Here is a 19,266-nt window from a genome sequence, read left to right as displayed (position 1 = left end):
TAGAATATTTCTCATTTGCAAAATGGGCATAAAATTGTGTTCCATAAAATACTCTTTTATCTATTATGTACCAGATAGTATATAGCATCATGTGGATGTAAGATATTATCCTTATTATTATCTTTATCTTCCAGGGAAGAGCAAAAAGAGAAAGCAGACATGTAGTGGAAATTTTTTAAAGAGATGAAAAATAACCAGGGAGACTGAGAGGACAATAAATGAAAGTAGAAGCACAAAGACTACATAGTTCTTCCCTAGTCTCCCATTCTGTTTCCTTTCTGCTCTGAGTCTGTCCATCTGTGAACCTCTAAGGCTCTGCCAGATTCCCTTGCTGCCCCAATCCCAGCAAGGGGCAGCAGGTCTTTCCGTCTTCCTCCCTCTCCTTGTGCTGCTTCTAATGCATTTCACTCCGCCAGCCCTGCAAAGGACAAGGAGCAACTCCAACCGGTTGAAAGACCTGGAATTTGGGGGATTAGGGCTCCCCCTTCTGTCCTCAGGAGGCAGGTACCTGGGGCTCTGAATCTCCAGATAAAACTCTCAGCAAGCAGAATTGACCTGTACAGAGCACCCAATGTTATTTACAGTAGTACTTTTCAAAGTTTAATGTACCTAAGAATCACCTGTTCAAATTAAACTCTAACTCTGTAGGTCAAAGGGAGGCCAAGCTTGATTCTGCAAGTATAACAGGCTCCCAGTTGATGCTGAGGCTGCTGGTCCTTGATCCACGCTTGGAGTGGTCTCCTGGGGTGTATCCCCAGCTTTACTTTCTGATTACAGCTCCTACAGGACAAAGAGAAAGTGTATTTTTTTTTTTAACTTTATAATGGGAAAGCCCTCTGCTTTCCTCAGATCTCAGGAGAAAAGCATTGCATTAATTCTGCATTTCTATGGTGACACCATTGTTTAAATATTCTTTGTAAAGAAACAGCTATAAAGTTCAGAGTTAAAATTTTAAAACCAACAGCACAGGTGTGTAGGTTTTAGATTCTTGAAAGTCACTATCACCTTTCTGTGATCAGAGCCTCTGCCTTAAATTTAATCTATTTTCTTATGGAACCATGGTAAGATTATTTTAATGATCTCCAAAATGTAGCCTCAAACAAGTCATTGCGAAGGATGAACCTTATTTAAACAGGGGATCACTTCCTTAACTTTTAGTTTTCTTTTTTCAATCAGTTATTTATTCAAAAATAAAACTGTGTCAAATACACCTCAATAATGCTGTTAAGAACATAAAATCGTGTTTCTACTAGCTACTCGGCCACCATTCTAGGTGCTGGATATGTGTGAAGAAATGGAGTTTACATTCTGTCCTAATGAAGTTTATATTTGAGAAAAGGGAGAGAGACAGCAGGCAAACATAATGGGATATCTAATGAAAGTACATGGAAAATAAGAAATGAGGTAAAGGGGAGGAAATAATAAAAGGGTGGAAGGTGAGGGCTGTTGTTTTGTATCGGGTGCTGGGGGAAGGCCTCTCAGGTAAGATTATCGGGAGTGGGGAAGGAAACAAGCAAGCATCTGAGAGAGAAATGGTTCAGGCAGAGAGAAGGGCAAGTGGGAAGCCCCTGAGGCTGGAGGGGGCCTGAAGTGAGAGACGCTGGGGACAGGTCCCTGGGCCTGGGGGTCTGAGGCGTGGAGGCCGTGTCCTGTGTACAGACCACACAGGCTGGTAGATCATGGAAAAGACTGCAGTTTATCTGTGAAATGGGAAGTCAATGGTGGATGCAGAAGAGTGATACAATCTGAATCTCAAATTGCCTTTCTGTGAGGAGGCCAAGTGTGGAAGCGGGAGCCAGTGAGGGCTATTGCTGAACACAGGTGAGGCAATGGAGTGGACAGAGCTCAGACGACACTCTTGCTTGTCTTCCTTTAGCCTTCCTTCAGCTTTCTAGTAGTTTCCTTTGTCCTCTCCATCAAATATTTTTTGCTGTCGAGGTGAAATAAAAAGCCCTTCAGCTTGGAAGCTTGTTAAGAGAGGAACTCGAGGACTGTTTTGCTTGTCCAGGAATGTGGAGCATAACGCTGACTGACAGTAGAGGAAATAAAATGAGCAGCAGTGAGATGAAAATAATCTGAGGCTATTCATAGACAAATGACATGAAAATATAGTCCGAGTTTATAACAGAAAGCTGTGGTTCTTGATGTGTTGTCCACCGATGCTCCATAAATGGTAACTATCATTATTATGAGTTTAGTTATCTTCTGTTGTCAACTGGGACCCCCTTGTTCCTCAGAGACCTCCATACAGTTGGTTTTTATGAATGTCAATTCCATGACCTGTGGAAAACAAGTCCCCCTCTTCGATTTCTCCAACTACCTGCACGCTTGGCTCCTTAAAATTCCCGCTTCCTAGTTCCACACGAGCTGCTCCCGTGCTTTGCTATAGTGTCCCAAATACAGTGTTATGAGTTTTCCAAAGAAACATGTACATATCATGTTTGTGAACAATTTAGACTTTATCGAAGGGTTAATAGGTGGGACTAGAGAAGGATTTGTGTCACCGAAAAATAAAACAAAGCACTTCCCAATCACTGAAATCATCAGCCTTCTGGAAATAATTTTCCACAAATGTGGATCATCCTTGGCCCTCCAGTTGTCTCAGTGTCTTTCTATCCCGAGGGATCTTAATTTCTCCTCCTTTCTCCCTTCTCCTTACTTTCAGCAGTGAAAGGAACCAACTAACTACCACCGACAAAATCCCTGCCTGGCCCCCTATGCAGCCAGCGTGCCACTCCTCAGTCCTCAACACCACTCAGAAACCAAGCAGCAGGGGAAGATTGGAAATGCTCTCCTTCAACCTCAGACAGTTATAAAGTGTTCTCCCCAGGAGGAATTCTGGCCAACGGGGTTTTTTTTAAGACTCTTCTGGCTTAGACACTCATCTTTCCAAATGTCTTCAAAATTCACCTCAGCTCATTTCTATTTCTTCTCTACATTGGAAGTTAAAATATTTATTCTTCTACCATTATTTTTCTTGTGACATGTCATTTCAATTTTGTAAAGTTGCTATTTTCCCTTTAACTCACTGGGCCTAGCTAAGATCTCAGAGTTCTTCTCCTATCCCACAGCGCCTAGCACCCTACTTGGATCCCCGTTTTCTTGAATAACCTGCATATTTGTATCAAGAGTTTTGGCTGTGACTTGTTTGACAATCCCAATAGATGCTCTGCTTGAACTGAGACAATCTTTGATCTCCTTTATTTTTCCTTATTATTCACCAATTCTTTTTTGTCCCCTATTTGAGTATTTTCTCTCCTGCCTTTTTCTGTTCTCCTCCAAAAAGAATAGGGAGCAACTTAAAAAAAAAATTATTAGAGCAGTATATGTCTTTTACTACATAGCTGTTTTTATTTTTTTCTCTATTAGAAAGTAATTTTTTTTAGTAAGTTCTCTTTAGAGTCACATAATTAGGAAAAAGGAAAAATCAATCAATTCTTTAATATAATGCCATAATTGGTTACTAAAAATACAATAATCTTAAAAAATTTTTTTTATTAACATATAATGTATTATTTGCCCCAGGGGTATAGGCTTAGACATTTCAGAGCACTCATCATAGCACATACCCTCCCCAATGTCCATAACCCAGCCACCCCATCCCACCCCACCACCCCCCCAGCAACCCTCCATTTGTTTCCTGAGATTAAGAGTCTCTAATGGTTTGTCTCCCTCCCCAGTCCCATCTTGTTTCATTTTTTCCCTCCCCACCCCCCATGACCCTCCGCCCTTACTCTCATATAAGAGAAATCATATGTCTTTCTCTGATTGACTTATTATGACTTTTTTTGTTTAGCATAATACCCTCTAGTTCCATCCACGTCATTGCAAGATTTCAATTTTTGATGGCTGCATAGTACTCCATTGTATATATATACACAACATCTTCTTTTATCTATTCATCTATTGATGGACATCTAGGTTCTTACCATAGTTTGGCTATTGTGGACATTGCTGTTATAAACATTCAGGTGCATGTGCCCCTTCAGAGCACTACATTTGTATCTTTAGGGTAAATACCCAGAAAAATACAATCATCTTAAAAATGGATGTACAATGTACATGTACAATGTACAATGGATGTACATTGGATGATACATTTTAGCTAAGATCAGATGTTCACAGTATAAAAATATGAAGAGTATTTTAAAAGCAGTGGTTATAAGAAGTGACAAATTTTTTAAAAGAAACTTTTTGGGAAGCATTCTGTCTTTTTCAAAGAAGAAAAAAAGGATGAATTTCTTAGTGTCATAATTTATCCTAAGTGTCATTATATCAGATACATGTTTTATCTTCACTTGGATGAGTTATCATAATATAAATTATTGCAATGAGTCACACACTGTAAATTGCTTACTGAGTAGGGGATAAAGCCAAAAGAGTAAAATTCCAGAATGTAAGAATAAAATTTTCTGCCACATCTGTTTTCAGTTATATACACTGTTATTGGCATTCATCTTTAATCTTGTATTATAATAATCATGTATAAGCAGCAATTAAATCATTAAGTTTTTGGCTTTGAATGTTAGGCTGATAAGACTGACATCCCAGCTCTGGCTTTAACCAACCATGTGGCCTTAGGTAAGTTATTCAACATCTCCATGTCTGATTTTCAGCATTTGTAAAATTGGTATAAAATTTAAATAGTACATGTGATGATTACAACTTTGTTTAGGTCACAGTAAATGTTTAATTAATATTAATCCATATTAATTTATGGCTGTTCTTTGGTGTGCTTGGCACCTGCTTAGGCACTGTTGATTGTCCAGCTAGAGGCTTGCTTCTTTCTCTTTCTTGCGGGCAGAACCCGTCTTCTGTGACAGAGGTCAAACCTGTCTGATGCTCATTTTTCCAAGCCTCCCTTATACTGGGGCATGACTGTGACCTGACTCAAGCTGATAACCAGGATTAGTCTGCTAGAGGAGGGAGGTGGAGAAGATGGTGATGTTGAGATTGTTTATAGATAATATTTTCCTTCCTGTGAAAAAAGAGAGAGAGAGAGAGAGAGAGAATTACCTAGGAAAATCTCACCCTTCTTTCCTACAAGAGTGCAGGAGCTGAGGGAGATTCTGTGGCCCTTAGGTGGCCCTTAGGTGGAAGGTAAGGAGGGTAGCCAAAAAGTGAGAGTTAGTAGAGCTGAAAGAAAGAGCCCGTCTCCCTGATGACATTGGTGGCAGCTGTGCCAGTCTGGAGAGTGCTTAACTCCAGACACCTTCCTGTGTGAAGTAGGATGTATCTTTAAGCTGCTGTTAGTCAGCTATTCTGTTACTTTCAGCCTAAAATGTTCTAATTGATAAAGACACTTCAAAAAATAACACTGATAATTTCTAAAAAGTGGCGATCAATATTTGGAAACGTGAATATAAAGTGGTTTAACATCTAAGTTGTATGATATTTTGAGGAAAAAAATAATATTAATCTCCTAGATAAAATTTTGGCCAACCAATTTGATCTTCCATACAAAAGGGTCAAGCTGAACTTTCATAAATCAGGGGACACAGACCTAATGAAAGAAGACCATCCAAAGTAAAAAAGCTTAAAAGAAAATAATTTCCTTTAAGATTTTATTTGTTTATTTGAGAGAGAGAGAGACACTGCAAGTTGGAGGGAGGGGGAGAGAGAGTCTGAAGCAGGCTCTGGGCTGAGCACAGAGCTGGAGGCTTGATCCCACAGCTGTGAGATCATGACCTGAGCCGATATCCAGAGTTGGCCACTCAACAGACTGATCCACCCAGGCACCCCTAAAAGAAAATAATGTTAATTTAAAAAAAAAATTTATCATGTTCAGTTAAAAATAATTTTTAAAAAAGCAAACAACAGGGATGCCTGGGTGGTTCAGTTGGTTGAGCATCAGAAACTTGGTTTCTGCTCTGGTCACAATCTCAGGGTCCTGGGATTAAACCCTGTGTCAGGCTCCATGTTGAGAAAGGAGTGTGCTTGAAATTCTCTCTTTCCCTCTCTCTGCCACTCCTGCTCATCCTTTCTCTCTCTCTCAAATAAATAAATAAATAAAACTTTAAAAGAAAATGTCTTTTACAAGAATGTTCATAGCAGCCTTATTCATGATAACCCAAAACTGCAAACAACTAAATATCTGTCAACAGGAGAATTGATAAATGCATTAATATATTCAGATAACTGAATACTACTACTCCACAATAAGAAGGAATAAACAACTAAAATATGCAACAACATAAATCCATTTTAAAAACATATATATTGAGCAAAGGGAGGCAGATGCAAAAGAATATATATTGTAGGTCTGCATTTAAATGAAGATCAAGAATAAGTACATTTATCTCTAATGACAGAATTAGAAAGTGGTTGTCTTGGAGAGTGCATGTGTGAAGAGTGAAGGTAGTTTTGGTTAATGGGCTGGAAAGAAATGCAAATAAGCTTTCTGGGTTCATGTAAATGTTCTAGGTCTTGTTGTAGGTAGTAGCTTTATGGGTTGTATAATTATCAAAACTCATATTCTGAACATTTAATATCTGTGCACTTTATTGAATGTAAATTATACCTCAATTTAAAAGTGGCCTGTAGGCTGCAGGAATTAAGTAATTATTGAATGAAGTCTTTGATGAGGATGGCATAAAAAAGAATAAAAGATGGAGGGGTGGGTTTGCTATTTATAACTGCACTAAGACGCTTAAAGAAAAATGTGATAAGCTCAGAGAGTTTCTTTTTTTTTTTTTTTAAGATTTTATTTATTTGACAGAGGGAGAGATCACAGTCGGCAGAGAGGCAGACAGAGAGGCAGACAGAGAGGGGAGGAAGCAGGCTCCCCACCAAGCAGGGAGCCCAATGCGGGGTTCGATCCTAGGACCTGAGCCAATGGAAGAGGCTTTAACCCACTGAGCCACCCAGGCACCCCAGTTCAGAGGGCTTCTATGATTGCCTTAAAAATGTATCTCTCTAAGTTGCTAGAATGACACATCCAAATCAAGGATTAATGCTGTGAAAGGTTAAACTACAAGGTAAGTTAAATAAACAGACTCACCAGGTCTTTCAGGTAAAAAATTAAGGCATTGATTGAGAAGTTGGATCTTGAGAATTACAGAATCTTTGGGTCAATTTGCATCATTCTATCATCTTGATAGACCCTACAGAGCTCTTTGCTTTCTGAAGAATCTTCCTTCTTGTCTTAAAAGGCCAGTCTTGTCTTCTTTGAAAATTCTGAATTGACTTCATCTGAGGAATTTACCTTGTGAGGAGTTCGTGATTCTTCTCATAACTCACTGCTATCACTTCTTTATATTTTTAGACTAGCACCACCAGTAGAAATAGAATTTTAGTAGCAAAATTAAAAACTAAATTTAAAAAAGAGCTCAATTTAAATTTTAAATATCTTATTTAACTCAAAATGCCCCAAATATTATCATTTCAACAAATGATTATTATAAAAATTTTGTTCTTTTTTCAAATGCAGATTCAGTGTTTGTTTTGCCCATAAAACATGTCTCAGTTAATACTACTCACACTTTATTTTTAAAGATTTTATTTATTTGAGAGAGAGAGAGAACACAAGCAGGGGGAGTGGCAGAGGGAGAGGGAGAAGCAGGCTTTCTGCTGAGTGGGGAACCTGACATGGTACTCGATCCCAGGACCCCAAGATCATGACTGGAGTTGAAGGTGGACGCTTAGCCAACTGAGCCACCCAGATGCCCGAAGACTACTTGTATTTTAAATGTTCAGTAGGCATAGGTGGCTAGTGGCCTCTACATTCTCTATATTGGACCAGAATTTATTAATATTAGAATTGTTAATATTTGGACTGATTATTTTTTGTTGTAGGGGCTGTTCTGTTCATTGTAGAATGTTCAGCAGCATCCCTGACCTCTACCTACTAGGTGCCAGTATTACTAAGTCCATATATCTATTGAGTTTGATCTCATATAATCCAGGGTACAAGTAAAAATTCTGACTTTGGAGAAGTTAGAATTATGTTGGCAGAATTATGTTGGCAGAAAACTATGGAATATGACAATGAATTCCAGGAATGTTACACCAGGGACAAAGGAATACAATTTTGATGAGATTGAAATGATCAATATGGATATATTTATCAAAGATAATGGACACATAGTGCTTACCTGAGCACCTGGAAGTGGTTCAAGGTTTACTTGGTGGGTTGAAACCCAGATCCAGTAGTGTTCTGCACGAAATAAAGTTGAGATGCTAGAAATCCCATGATATATTTTAGAGGATTGACTTAAAAGACTTAGGGAGGTAGGATGTTAGAATGGATTTATCATGTGTGACTTAGTCACCTATAATGAAAAATTGCTGGATCTGATAGAGATCAGAACTTCACTACCTTAGCGGAGATTTACAGCACCTTGACCTTGCTTCTTACTTCATGGCTGTTATAATAGGAAGGTCAACTGGTAGGCCATGGAATGGCCCTTTTCTACTCAAACAGTTAACCTAAGTCCCATACCATATTTCTAGAGGAATTCTAGTGATTAGTGCCACCATTAAAGACTTGAAAGATACAAAGGTGATAATTCTCACTGCACTCTCTTTTAATCTATCTGGCTTGGGTAGAAGATCAACGGGTCATCTAATATGTGGATCTGGATGTAGTCTTTTTATCAGGTGAGTAAGTACAATTCCTAGCATCTACTATGCAGATATCGCTCTGGCAAATGTCTTTTATTCACCCTAATATGTGTAGAACAACTGAACTTGTTTTTTAATCTGGAAGTGAGAAAACGTGAGAGAATTTATTGCTTTATGTAAGAAGTATGTTAGTTCTTTAGTTCTCTGTCATACTATAGTGTGCTGAGACCATGATCATTTCATCGCCTTATGGGACATCACTTTTGTCTAATGCATTAATTGTGTTGTGCTGACAGAACCTGATGTTCAGAAAATGGCATATACCTCAATGCCTTGTGTAGTAAATTGTGTTTCCATAGACACAATGTGACTTTGATACTATCCCAACAAGAGATGGAATCTTTTACTTTTTCTCTTCTATTTGGGCTGGCTCTCTGATATATTTTAGATAGCAAAAAGCAGCAGAAGTGGTTCTGTGTAATTTGGGTGGCCTTAGATCTGCAGCTTCTTCCTTTGCTACCAGGGACACTCACTCTTAGGACACACCTGCCATGAACAAAAGCTCAAGTTGGCCACCTGCAGAGCCACATGGATAGGGTGAAGGAGGACTTAGCTTTCCAATTGAGCCCACTTAGTCTCCAAACACATAATTTTGGATATTCCAGCCTCAGCAGCTATCTGGCTACAACCTGATGAGAGACACAAGCAATTGCCATATGGAGGAAAAAACCCACCCAGCTGAACCCTGGCTGAATTTCTTACCACAGAATAATGAACAAATAAAATGGTTGTTTTGTTAAACCCTAAGTTTGTTAAAACAGCAGAAGAAAACCAAAACATGTTGGAAAGAACACAAGTAACTCAAGTGGGGAATAAGTCCTAAGAAAATAATTTATTACACAACCAAACTATTTTTTTAAATTGCTTTTTTATTTTGTTAAATTTTATTTGTATTCATCAAGTATCTTTAAACTACTATTTCATTGTTTACTTCTATTTCATTTTACTGTTTACTACTTTTCATTTCATTATTTCAGCTTACTATTTCATGCTCACTTTTACCATTATAGTATATATTTGTTCCTATGGGGAAGAAAAATAAAATTACTATCCAACATTGCACCTTGCATCCTACACACAGATGTACCACTAATGATGTTTTAAATGCTTTATATCAGAGGTCTGTACACTCTGTCCTGAGCCAAATCTATCCTGGTATCTACTTTTATAAATAAAGTTTTTAGGGAACAGAGCCAAACCATGTGTTTATGTATCCTTTATGACATCTGTATGCATCAAGGACAGAATTAAATATGACAGAGACTGTATAATCCACAAAATCTAAAATATTTAGTATGTGGCCTTTTACAGAAGAAAGTACACTGGCCTCTGCTTTAAATTATTAGAACATCCTTAATGTATTATTTTGTAAGTAGTCAAGTACTTAATGATATTTGGGGAAATTGACTGGCATTTTTGGTGGGCTGAATTAATTTTTTTTCCATTTAAATAATTTAAAATAAGGGATCTTTCTATCCAAAACTTCATTATCCAACCAGATTTCAAATTCAAATTTAGATTCGATTAGATTTAGATGAGAGATGCCATATTTACCTGGGCAGTTCAAATAGTCAGTTTGAGAATCTAATATAATCATCTTGAGATTTTGTGACTGCTTTTCCTTTTGCATGTCTTATAAAGGTGGTTATATCTAACACTGATGCAATCTAATTAAGTATTTTTCATAAGAGAAGCCTAACTTCTGTGTACAATTATTTTATTATGACAAGCTAGTAAGGTTAGCTAGAATCCCAGGTAAGTGTTAGAAAAACCCTCAAAATTACTTTCCTTGCACCGATTTCACGTGTCGACTTCCGGTTTTGTTTGTTTGTTTGTTTCTTAAACAAGGAAGACTAGCCCAGAGTAGCCGTTAGTTGACTTGCCAGAGCTCATGATCCATCAGTAAGAGATGGATCCGGTCTCCACAGCTTTTTAGCATTTGCGTATATGGAACAGTAATATGTTCTTTATGAATGAACTCTTAAAAACTGCCATGAACTTCCTGCTGGATAAGCAGCACTGGAAAACAAAACAAAACAAAACAAAACAAAGATAGCTTTGCTGTAATCATCAATGGAAAATGTTCTCAAATAAAACCAATAATGAAGTATGCCACGGTGTGGCTAAACTGCTCAACTGACGTATGAAATTCGCTCTATTTGCTTATCTCCCGTGATGGTGCACAATTCTTCACACGAACTTCAAGGTGAGGTGGACTTTTAGTTTCCCAGGTAAAACTTCGCCTGGCTGGTTCAGGAGCGTAGAGATCATACTCGTTGCCTGTTGTACAGATGCAAAGAATCTGAAATCTGAAAGTCGCCTTAGATCACCGTCCAGGTCCCTAATTGAACAGAAGGGAAGGCCTGGGGAAGATCTCCGCTAAACAGCAATACTATATACTTAAAGTTCCTTTGTAGGGGCGGTTGCTTGGGCTTTTTCAAATGTCCCCTTTAAAAAGCAAAAGCAGGGCAATTCCAGGCCAACTGTTAGAAAATGCGGAATCTATCGGTTATATTTCCTTTTCTAGGTTGAGCTCAACTGATAGTTTTGGTAACTATACGAAAGTGAGGCCTCTCCCGTAAAACAAAAGGTTTCAAGGGCGGGCGGGAAAAGTTTCCCCAGAGCGGCAACTGAGAGACAAAACGCCTCTCCCAGGCCCCGCCCCCTCATTCCCGCCAATCGCAACAGACGCAGGCCCTTGCTTTCCTGAGCCCGGCCAATCGGCTGCTTCGGCTGTGGGCCCGACGCAAAGGGCGGGGCGTCCGTTGCCAGAGAAGCCACAGGAGGTTACTAGCGCGGCTTTCGTCCCGCTTGCACCAGGGAGGGCACCCTTCCAAAGCAAGCAGTTCTAGGGATTCGCCTGCTTGCCACCTCACCTTGCAGCTCACCTTTTGGCTTCCTTTCTAGCTTTTACCTGCGGCAGTGCCCCCTGCGTCCCTCTCTCTCCTAGCCGACCCAGGGCCGGAGAGCACAGGTATACGGCAGTGGTTTCCACTAACGTTCGCTGAGGCGTCATCTTCGCGGCCCCTTTGGACCCTTCCATAGCTGAGCGGCACCGGGCTGACGTCACGGCGGCGTGCTTGACGTAGCGGTCGGGGCGTAGGCACGCTTTTGGGAGGGGGAGGCTTGGTCTCGGACCGCTTCCCTGCGGTTACCGCGGACGCATTTTGGGGTTCTGGAGATAAGGGCTGTGGTGGGTCCCGGAAATGAAATGCCTTCACGTCCACCCAGAGCTAAACCTCAGCCCCTTTTTGCCTGTACGTGCCACTTCCCCAGAGTTGACTGCCTGGCTTGGGGAAAAGGCAGCGAGGCTCGTCCTCCTAGAGAAGATGTGGTTCCCAGGACCCCAGGGTAGATCTTAGTAGATGGGCTTTTCCAGAACGAAGCCCTTTTCTGGCCGGCGTTTCCTTGTGAAACAGTTCTCTTACCCAACTGGCTTTCAAGCGACCACCATATAATCTATACCCGATTGTGGTAGGCCCTGGGGCCCCTTTAGTGAAGAATACTATGGGAAGCCTCGGAAATTAAGTCCTTCTCCAGGTTCCTTCTAGGTTTCCAGACTCTGTAGGAAACTCCTTCATGTGTGTGGCCTTGGACTGTCACTTAACTTTACTGGCTTCAGTTTCCTTAACTGGAAAACGAGAGCAATAATAGTCACTTTGAGGGGTTGTAAAAAAGTGATCAAGTAAACTACAGTGTCAGGTTTTGAGTACAGGTAGTAAGGGGAGCATTTTTTTTTTTGAAGATTTTATTTATTTATTTGAGAGAGATGACAAGTAGGCGGGGGGGAGGGTTGGGGGGGTGGGAAGGGAGGAGCAGGCTCCCCGCTGAGCAGAGAGCCCCATATGGGGCTCGATCCCAGGACCCTGGGACCATGCCCTAAGCCAAAGGCAGAGGCTTTAACCCACTGAGCCACCCAGGTGCCCCAGAGGTGCATGTTGATTGAGAAAACCATTACCACACCGGGGCTGGTATTTAGGATGTCTATTTCAGAGACAAAGTTTCCCTGTCACCTCACCCATAGTAAGGTTTCAGGTGTTTTTTAATTAATGAGGTGTTTGGAGTAGTTTTAAACGCTACTTGGTTAGTTAAAAGAACAAACTCCAGAAAACCTGTTTGTGAAATTAGTTTGCTTTCCTTCTGCTTAGAATAAGAGTGTCATGGTCATGTTCCTAATTCTTCAACAGTTAGGTATCCATTTTCTGCTTCACTTTCTTCTACTTTCATGGTTGATGGGTATAAATAATATGGTTTTTGTATCCAAAAAACCCAAAGGTATGAGAAAGTGGCTTTGTTTATATTGTACAGATGAATGAGACTCAAGGAGCTGAATATAGCAGTGAGGTTGGCATCTATCAGTGTCAGGTTTTGAGTACAGGTAGTCAATTCTTTTGGAAGTCAGTTGTTTTCCCTTGGGCTCTGGTTTAGTAGTCCTCAACTTATGACTTCTTTGATGATGATTTGTAATGATTCTGTAAAGAACAGATCTTGAAGGAATTGTTTTTAAAAGTTGGTTTTATACAGATAACCGAGGCCTGCAAATAATTTAAGGAATGGGGATTGACTCAGTATGGTTTTTTTTTTTTTTTAAAGATGAAAAAATTTAAAGAGAAGACCTGGTGGGAAAGCAGTCCCCAAAACGAGTCAAAGGGGCCCTAAATTTTAAAAAAAGCCAATCAAGCAAACAAACAAAAAACCCCACCTGTAAGTGCTGCTTTATTCTGTTCAAACCTCCCCACAGCTTGGCTGGCAAAGGTTTCTCCCATGTAGAAGAGGCAACTAAGGCCCGCTGTGCTTGAGAGTTGTCCATGTCAGGTGGTTCTAAGGACCAAGAACGGGTGAGTCTGGCTCGGTATTTTATTTTAATATGCTGCCTCTGGGTCAACAAGAATTAGTTAAATTATTCTCAGGCTACCTGTACTCTGAGAAAGAAGAAATAATACTTTCAGGAGATTTTCTTCAAGCTCAGAAGTTATTTTGGTACTTAAAGGGATAAGCTGTCATTTTCTGGAACAGGTATGTGGAGCAGTCCATTCAGATGGGTAAGTGAGGTGTTCTATTTGGGTCACTTTCTCTACTGATCTCTTGCTATTCTAATTCCTTCATTGCTTTTCAAGGTTTTTTTTTTTTTTTTTTTTTTTTTTAATCACCAGTGGAAACAACTTTTGATTGCTTCAAATTTTTTTCTAGGAAAAGAATGCTGGAATTTCATCTCTCTGGGACTTGAATAACCAGTTTCACTGCTTCTGCTCTTCTACCCTCATATGCATGGTCCAGCCTCCAAAATACCACTGAATTTATCCTTTAAAGATGCACTTTTGATCTGTTATTATCTTGCTTAAAATGATTTAATGGTCTGTCTTAATCTTTAGGAAAAAATTCAAACTTTTGAGCTTGGCATGCAGTGACCAATTCCATGTGTCCAGTTTCGTCCTTTGCCACTTGGCCTTACAAATCATGTCCCTTCGTGATTTCCTTCCTCTAGCATGTACTTGATCCTCTACCTAGAATGCCTTTTTCTCTTCCTTTTTGTCACTCCCATTTGTTCTGCAGGACTCTACAAATTCTTTAGTAAACTTTGACTAATGTGAAGAACAGTGAGAGAGATGAGCAGCATTCCTATATCTACTTTGTGTTCTTTGCTGAATATTTCAGTGAATTTTTCGGGAGAAGCTGTGTGCTCTTGTTTGAAGCCAGTGGGAGCTCGTTTTCCAAGAATTAACGTTTGGCAAAACAAATTGAAATCTTGAGGTTCTTATGCTGTTTTCTTCAGAGAGATTGGTTTTAAGTACATATTTGTCTGCAGCTGGTTCATTTACTTAGCGCAATCTAGTTGCTAAGGAAGGGCCTGAACTGGGATCTTTCTTTTCTCTGACCATGGCCAGCATTACAGTCCCTGAACAGCCATCTCTCAAATGCTAGTTGTTGGCCAAAATGGAACATACTTTAGTGAGTGTAGCGGGGTCAGCATAAACCATGACCATGCCTGGAAAAAGCTTTAAGTACATGCCTTTTTGATAGGGGACTGGTAAAGTCATCTCTGTATAGGAAATTTAATTCTTTAAACATTAAAATATGTTTAAATTGCCAGTCTTTAGGTGTTTGGTTATTAAATATGTGTGCAGAATATGTGTCTTTGTTTCAACACCAAGTTGTACAGAAGTATATTTGTCAATTGGCAGTATATTCCATGTAATTGAAAACATTTTCTTGCAAAACATCTGCTTTTCTGTAGAAGAATACATTTGGCTCACTAAAATGATAGCATTTTTTTGTAAAGGTAGGAGTTTTTATGCTAAAGAAAATTGTTGTTCAGCACACATATGTTTTTAGTTATAGTATTGTCACAATACACAAATGTGGAGTGCCTTGGAAACTCCGAACAATTTTTATCCTGGAAAATATTTCTAGATTATAAGAATATAATTGTTGATAATTCCTATGGATATATCTGAGACTTGATTTACATAGTTCTCTATGTTTTGAGGAATCCGTAATCAAGGTAACATTTCTGAATGTTGGGCTAAGAGTCATTCTAAGATCTCTGTTTTTACAATGCTTTAATTTTATTTGTTTACCCTTTATGGTAAGACACAGTTACTTTTTACAGGTGATGAAGCAGAAAAATGTAGTATTTCATCTTGTGATAAAACTTTTAGAAAAATTGTATAAATGTTGCCAGTAGCCCCCAGAGCCAAGTAAGAACTCATTTAAAAAATGTTGATACCAAACTGACTACCAATTGAAGAACCCTAATCCCCTTACAGTTATTTTTGAACTTTTATTCAAAACATAGGAAACATTTTTCTTTTAATGATTCCCCCAAAAGCTAAATCAATGAAGTGAATAAGTAAAAAGCAGCTGCCTTTATTCATCACATTAACTGCTCTAAGCCTTGAGTCCTCTCCTTCAATTACTGCTTGGCTTTGATAAGGCTTGTGGGTACTAAGGATTCAAACGTAAATAAGGTATTCTTTCTTTAGATTCCAGTGTGCAGAGCAACAAATTTTAAGCAAGTGAATGAATGAAAGATAAATACCAGTTCCTCTGTGAGTGGGGTAACTGTTGGAACCAAACGATAGTACTGTTGATTGCAGTGATTTATTTAGATCATATTCTTCTTCATCCTTAGGTTTGGTTTTACATTTGATTTTTTATATCCATCTATTTTTAATTCTTCTTCAATTCCTTAAGACTTCAGATAGCTCAAAATATTGTTATGTCCTACTAAAAGATGTTTCATATTTGCACCATTCAAGTAGATCATCTTAGATATCTGTAGGTTAGTTGGCAGTTCCATTTGTACATGAGTTGCTGGTATTTAAAAAATATTAACATGCTTCTCATTGGTCTGTATCCTAAATATTTGTTTCTGAAGTGTATAGAACCTTTAGACAAAAATAGATGTATTTTTACAGACACTTTCAAAGTGTCATTTAGAACTATAAGTAATTTTCAAGCTCTAATTCTTCATATCTAAAGTACTGAAAATTCCTGAACAAATATATAAGACAGGTTTATAAAAATAAATTACAAAGAGGTAAAATATCTCTGAAAAAATGCACAAGATATTAAATATAACATTTGATTTTGTATAAATGTAAGATGTATAAATATAAGTCAGGAAGACACAATATATTAGAGTTTTGAAAACACAGCCTTAATGATTGCTGAACTACTATTTCATTACTTAAAATGTAACAGTTCTGAAGAAATTCATTGAGTATTCCTGTTTAAAAAAATGATATCTCTAAGTTTGGGTGAAAACAGTTGTTTAGTTAAACTTAGAAGTATTTGTCATCTGCCTATTCGTTATCACCAAAAAATACTCTAGATTGAGCTGGGAAATGGGAATAAATCAATTTAATTTTGTAAATTTTGTAAACTTTCAAAAGAATAGCTTAATCTTCTTGTAGCTATTGTTGCCAGATACTTTGAAAAATATATGAAATTTCTACTGTTCTAGGCATACATAACATACATTTCCTATTGGGTAGATATAATGAAACTGAGGACCAGAGTTAACCATAGTTTTTATATTTTTTTTCTAGTATGACTGGATTAAGTTATTGTAATACTTCAAGAAATAGATTAATAAAAATTTCTACATTCTTGTGGTTATGTAGAAAATAACAAGCCTTTTGGAAACTGTGGAATTGGCAATTGTTGAATGGTTGTACAATGGAATTTTGATAGTTTTTAAATTAGTATCACAATGAGTAGCAGTTATAATTTCTGTTTTGTCTGTAAAATATTATTCTTTATACATGTTTAGGATTTTTATCTTATAGGTTAATGATAGAAAAAAGAAACTACTGAAATGATAAGTTTAATAACTAAAATATTTCTTAGCTTTCACCTTATGAAGAAAAGTTGTGGAAGCCACCTATAAATCCGTTTACCAAGTTTATGGAGAAACCTGCAATTGATAGAAGTCATTCAGAAGAATTATGTTCTCATTTTACAAGTACACCAGAGGACGAACATTTACCACAAGCTGCCAGTGAAAGTCATCTCAGCTGGTATTCTCAATTATAGCAGGGGATATCTAATTTTCTGTTTTTAGCATTTCATATTTTGTCCATACTGTTAATTATTTGAATCAAATACAGCATTCTTTCAATAATAACTTCTTCAACTCTAGAAATTCATATGTTTATTTAAACTGATTACAAATCAGTACTCGTTTAGCAGAATTGGTCTAGTTTTTTGGAATCTTAATGAAATCAAATAAAAATGAAGGCCTTAACTATTGAAAGTTATTAAAGTATTAAGCCTTATAGCTAAGGTAAATGAAAATAGAAATACTGTGGAATTTTGGAAATGTAGTTAATGAGTACTAATTCACTGTCATTTGGAGTATTGCTATATAACAAATACCTGTCATATTTTGCTATCTCCTTTAGAATAGGGAATACATGGGGGTGCCTGAGTAGTTCAGTCAGTTGAATGTTCAGTTCTTGTTTTCAGTCAGGTCATATGTCAGGGTCCTGGGATTGAGCCCCACACTGGACTGCACACCAGTTGGGAGTCTGCTTGAGATTTTCTCCTTCCCTCTCCATCTGCCCCTCCCCCCAAATAAATAAAATCTTAAAAAACATACGGAATATTTATATGACTCATTGCTCACTGAGATGACAGTCTTTTTTTTTTTTTTTCCTTTTAAGATTTTATTTATTTATTTGAGAGAGAGAGAGAGCACAAACATATCTGCTCCCACAGGGAGCCTGATGCAGGGCTTGATTTCAGGACCTTGGGATTGTGACCTGAGCCAACAGCAGATGCTTAACCAGCTGAGCTACCCACGTGCCCTGCAAAATGACAGTCTTAAAACACCGTTATTGTCACTGTTGATAGTATAGTCTAGCTTCTGTTTAACTTGTAAATGACAGTGATATTTGGTCATATATAATCATTTGACTTTCTTCTGCCCATGGTTTTTAATAATGGGCAACTGTTATTTACAGCCAACATCTTACACCCATCACGTTAAGCCAGCTGTAATTAAGAACACAGTCTGCTTTCAGACATAGCCTCTAAGATCCCATCAGTTGTTGATGAGCCATTATATTATGTTTTGTAAAGAAAGAAAAAAACTGCCTATTGAATAAAGATACAGTGCTTTTTTTTTTTTTTTTAAGATTTTATTTATTTATTTGACAGAGAGGGACATAATGAGAAAGAGAGAACACAAGCAGGGAGAGAGGGAGAAGGAGAAGCAGACTTCCAGCCGAGCAGGGAGCCCGACTGGGGGCTCGATTCCAGGACCCTGTGATCATGACTTGAGCCGAAGACAGACGCTTAAGAACCGAACCATCCAGGCACCCCGATACGAGCAGATATGTTTGTGCTCTCTCTCTCTCTCACCCCGATACGATGCTTTCTTATGACTTGTTATTTTATTTATAAATATTGAAAAAGCTCCTTCAGACTTAATTGTACATAGATTTTGACTTCAAATAACTCTATGCTTATATAAGAATAAAATATAAATGAAGTAAAGTAGGGTATTCTCAAAATTTTCTTATACTCAAAATCCGACTCTTCTGAGTTACTTTTTGACTCAGAGTTGTCCTAGCTATTAAGAGTATTGGTGATGTGGCATTTCTTAGGAGCATCTCTAACTGAAATAAGATTTACTGGTGCTCGGCTCTTAGAATATCCAGCAAGCCTGTTTTGGAGTCTTGCTTCTGGAATGTTGCTAAACATTCCTACATCACCAGCTTCTTCAACTCCTCCATGATCCTCGATTCCTAGGATTTAAAAAGTGCTACACCCCATTTCAGGTATTCTTGAAAGCATTGGCCACCTTTAAGTTCTAGGCATGTGCAAGAAAGAACTTACGGTTGCTTCTTAACTAACAAAGATTACAAGAAGCATCCTGATTTCAGGATGTAAAAATGTGACCAAAGAGATATCTCTTACAATGATACACAGTAAGTAGTGTCTAGGTAATTGAGAAGGCAAATATTAATAGTTTGTTTTGAATAATGATGTATTATAAAGCCAAGCATGAAGGATTTTTGAGATCTCGAGAGCTTTAGTTTTTCGTGTTCTATTTGTTTAGCTTATTTGTTCTTCTGGAGGAATTTTTGGTGAAGGACATGAAAGTTTCAAGAAAGCATTAGGGAATAAGGTCTAGAA

At 38.1% G+C, this 19,266-nt stretch overlaps 1 protein-coding gene and 1 long non-coding RNA gene across 9 annotated transcripts in view; one reads left to right on the top strand and one right to left on the bottom strand.

Annotated features, from left to right (window-relative positions):
- Positions 1 to 9,471: 9,471 nt before the first annotated feature.
- Positions 9,472 to 11,621, bottom strand: LOC106005800. The gene is made up of 2 exons (XR_006601801.1): positions 11,511 to 11,621; positions 9,472 to 10,902 (listed from the first exon to the last, which is right to left on the bottom strand). It is a non-coding gene; the product is annotated as an uncharacterized LOC106005800 (long non-coding RNA).
- The window catches only part of ODF2L (outer dense fiber of sperm tails 2 like), a 34,863-nt gene continuing 26,969 nt past the window's right edge, over positions 11,373 to 19,266 (top strand). For 2 of the 8 annotated variants that reach the window (XM_045064807.1, XM_004752665.3), the window contains exons 1-3: positions 11,373 to 11,596; positions 13,364 to 13,460; positions 16,975 to 17,144. In XM_045064807.1, the coding sequence (XP_044920742.1) occupies positions 13,431 to 13,460; positions 16,975 to 17,144 (200 nt within the window). In that variant the 5' untranslated portion in view covers positions 11,373 to 11,596; positions 13,364 to 13,430. Of the gene's footprint in view, positions 11,597 to 11,685; positions 11,880 to 13,215; positions 13,461 to 16,974; positions 17,145 to 19,266 lie in introns of those variants that run through there. The other 6 variants (XM_004752664.3, XM_013056204.2, XM_004752663.3 and 3 more) reach the window with 6 other exon arrangements.

Source organism: Mustela putorius, unplaced genomic scaffold (assembly GCF_011764305.1).
Source record: "Mustela putorius furo isolate JIRA1106 unplaced genomic scaffold, ASM1176430v1.1 tig00003853_pilon_pilon_pilon, whole genome shotgun sequence".
Taxonomy (NCBI): Eukaryota; Metazoa; Chordata; class Mammalia; order Carnivora; family Mustelidae; genus Mustela; species Mustela putorius.
This window is presented reverse-complemented; position numbering and strand designations above follow the sequence as displayed.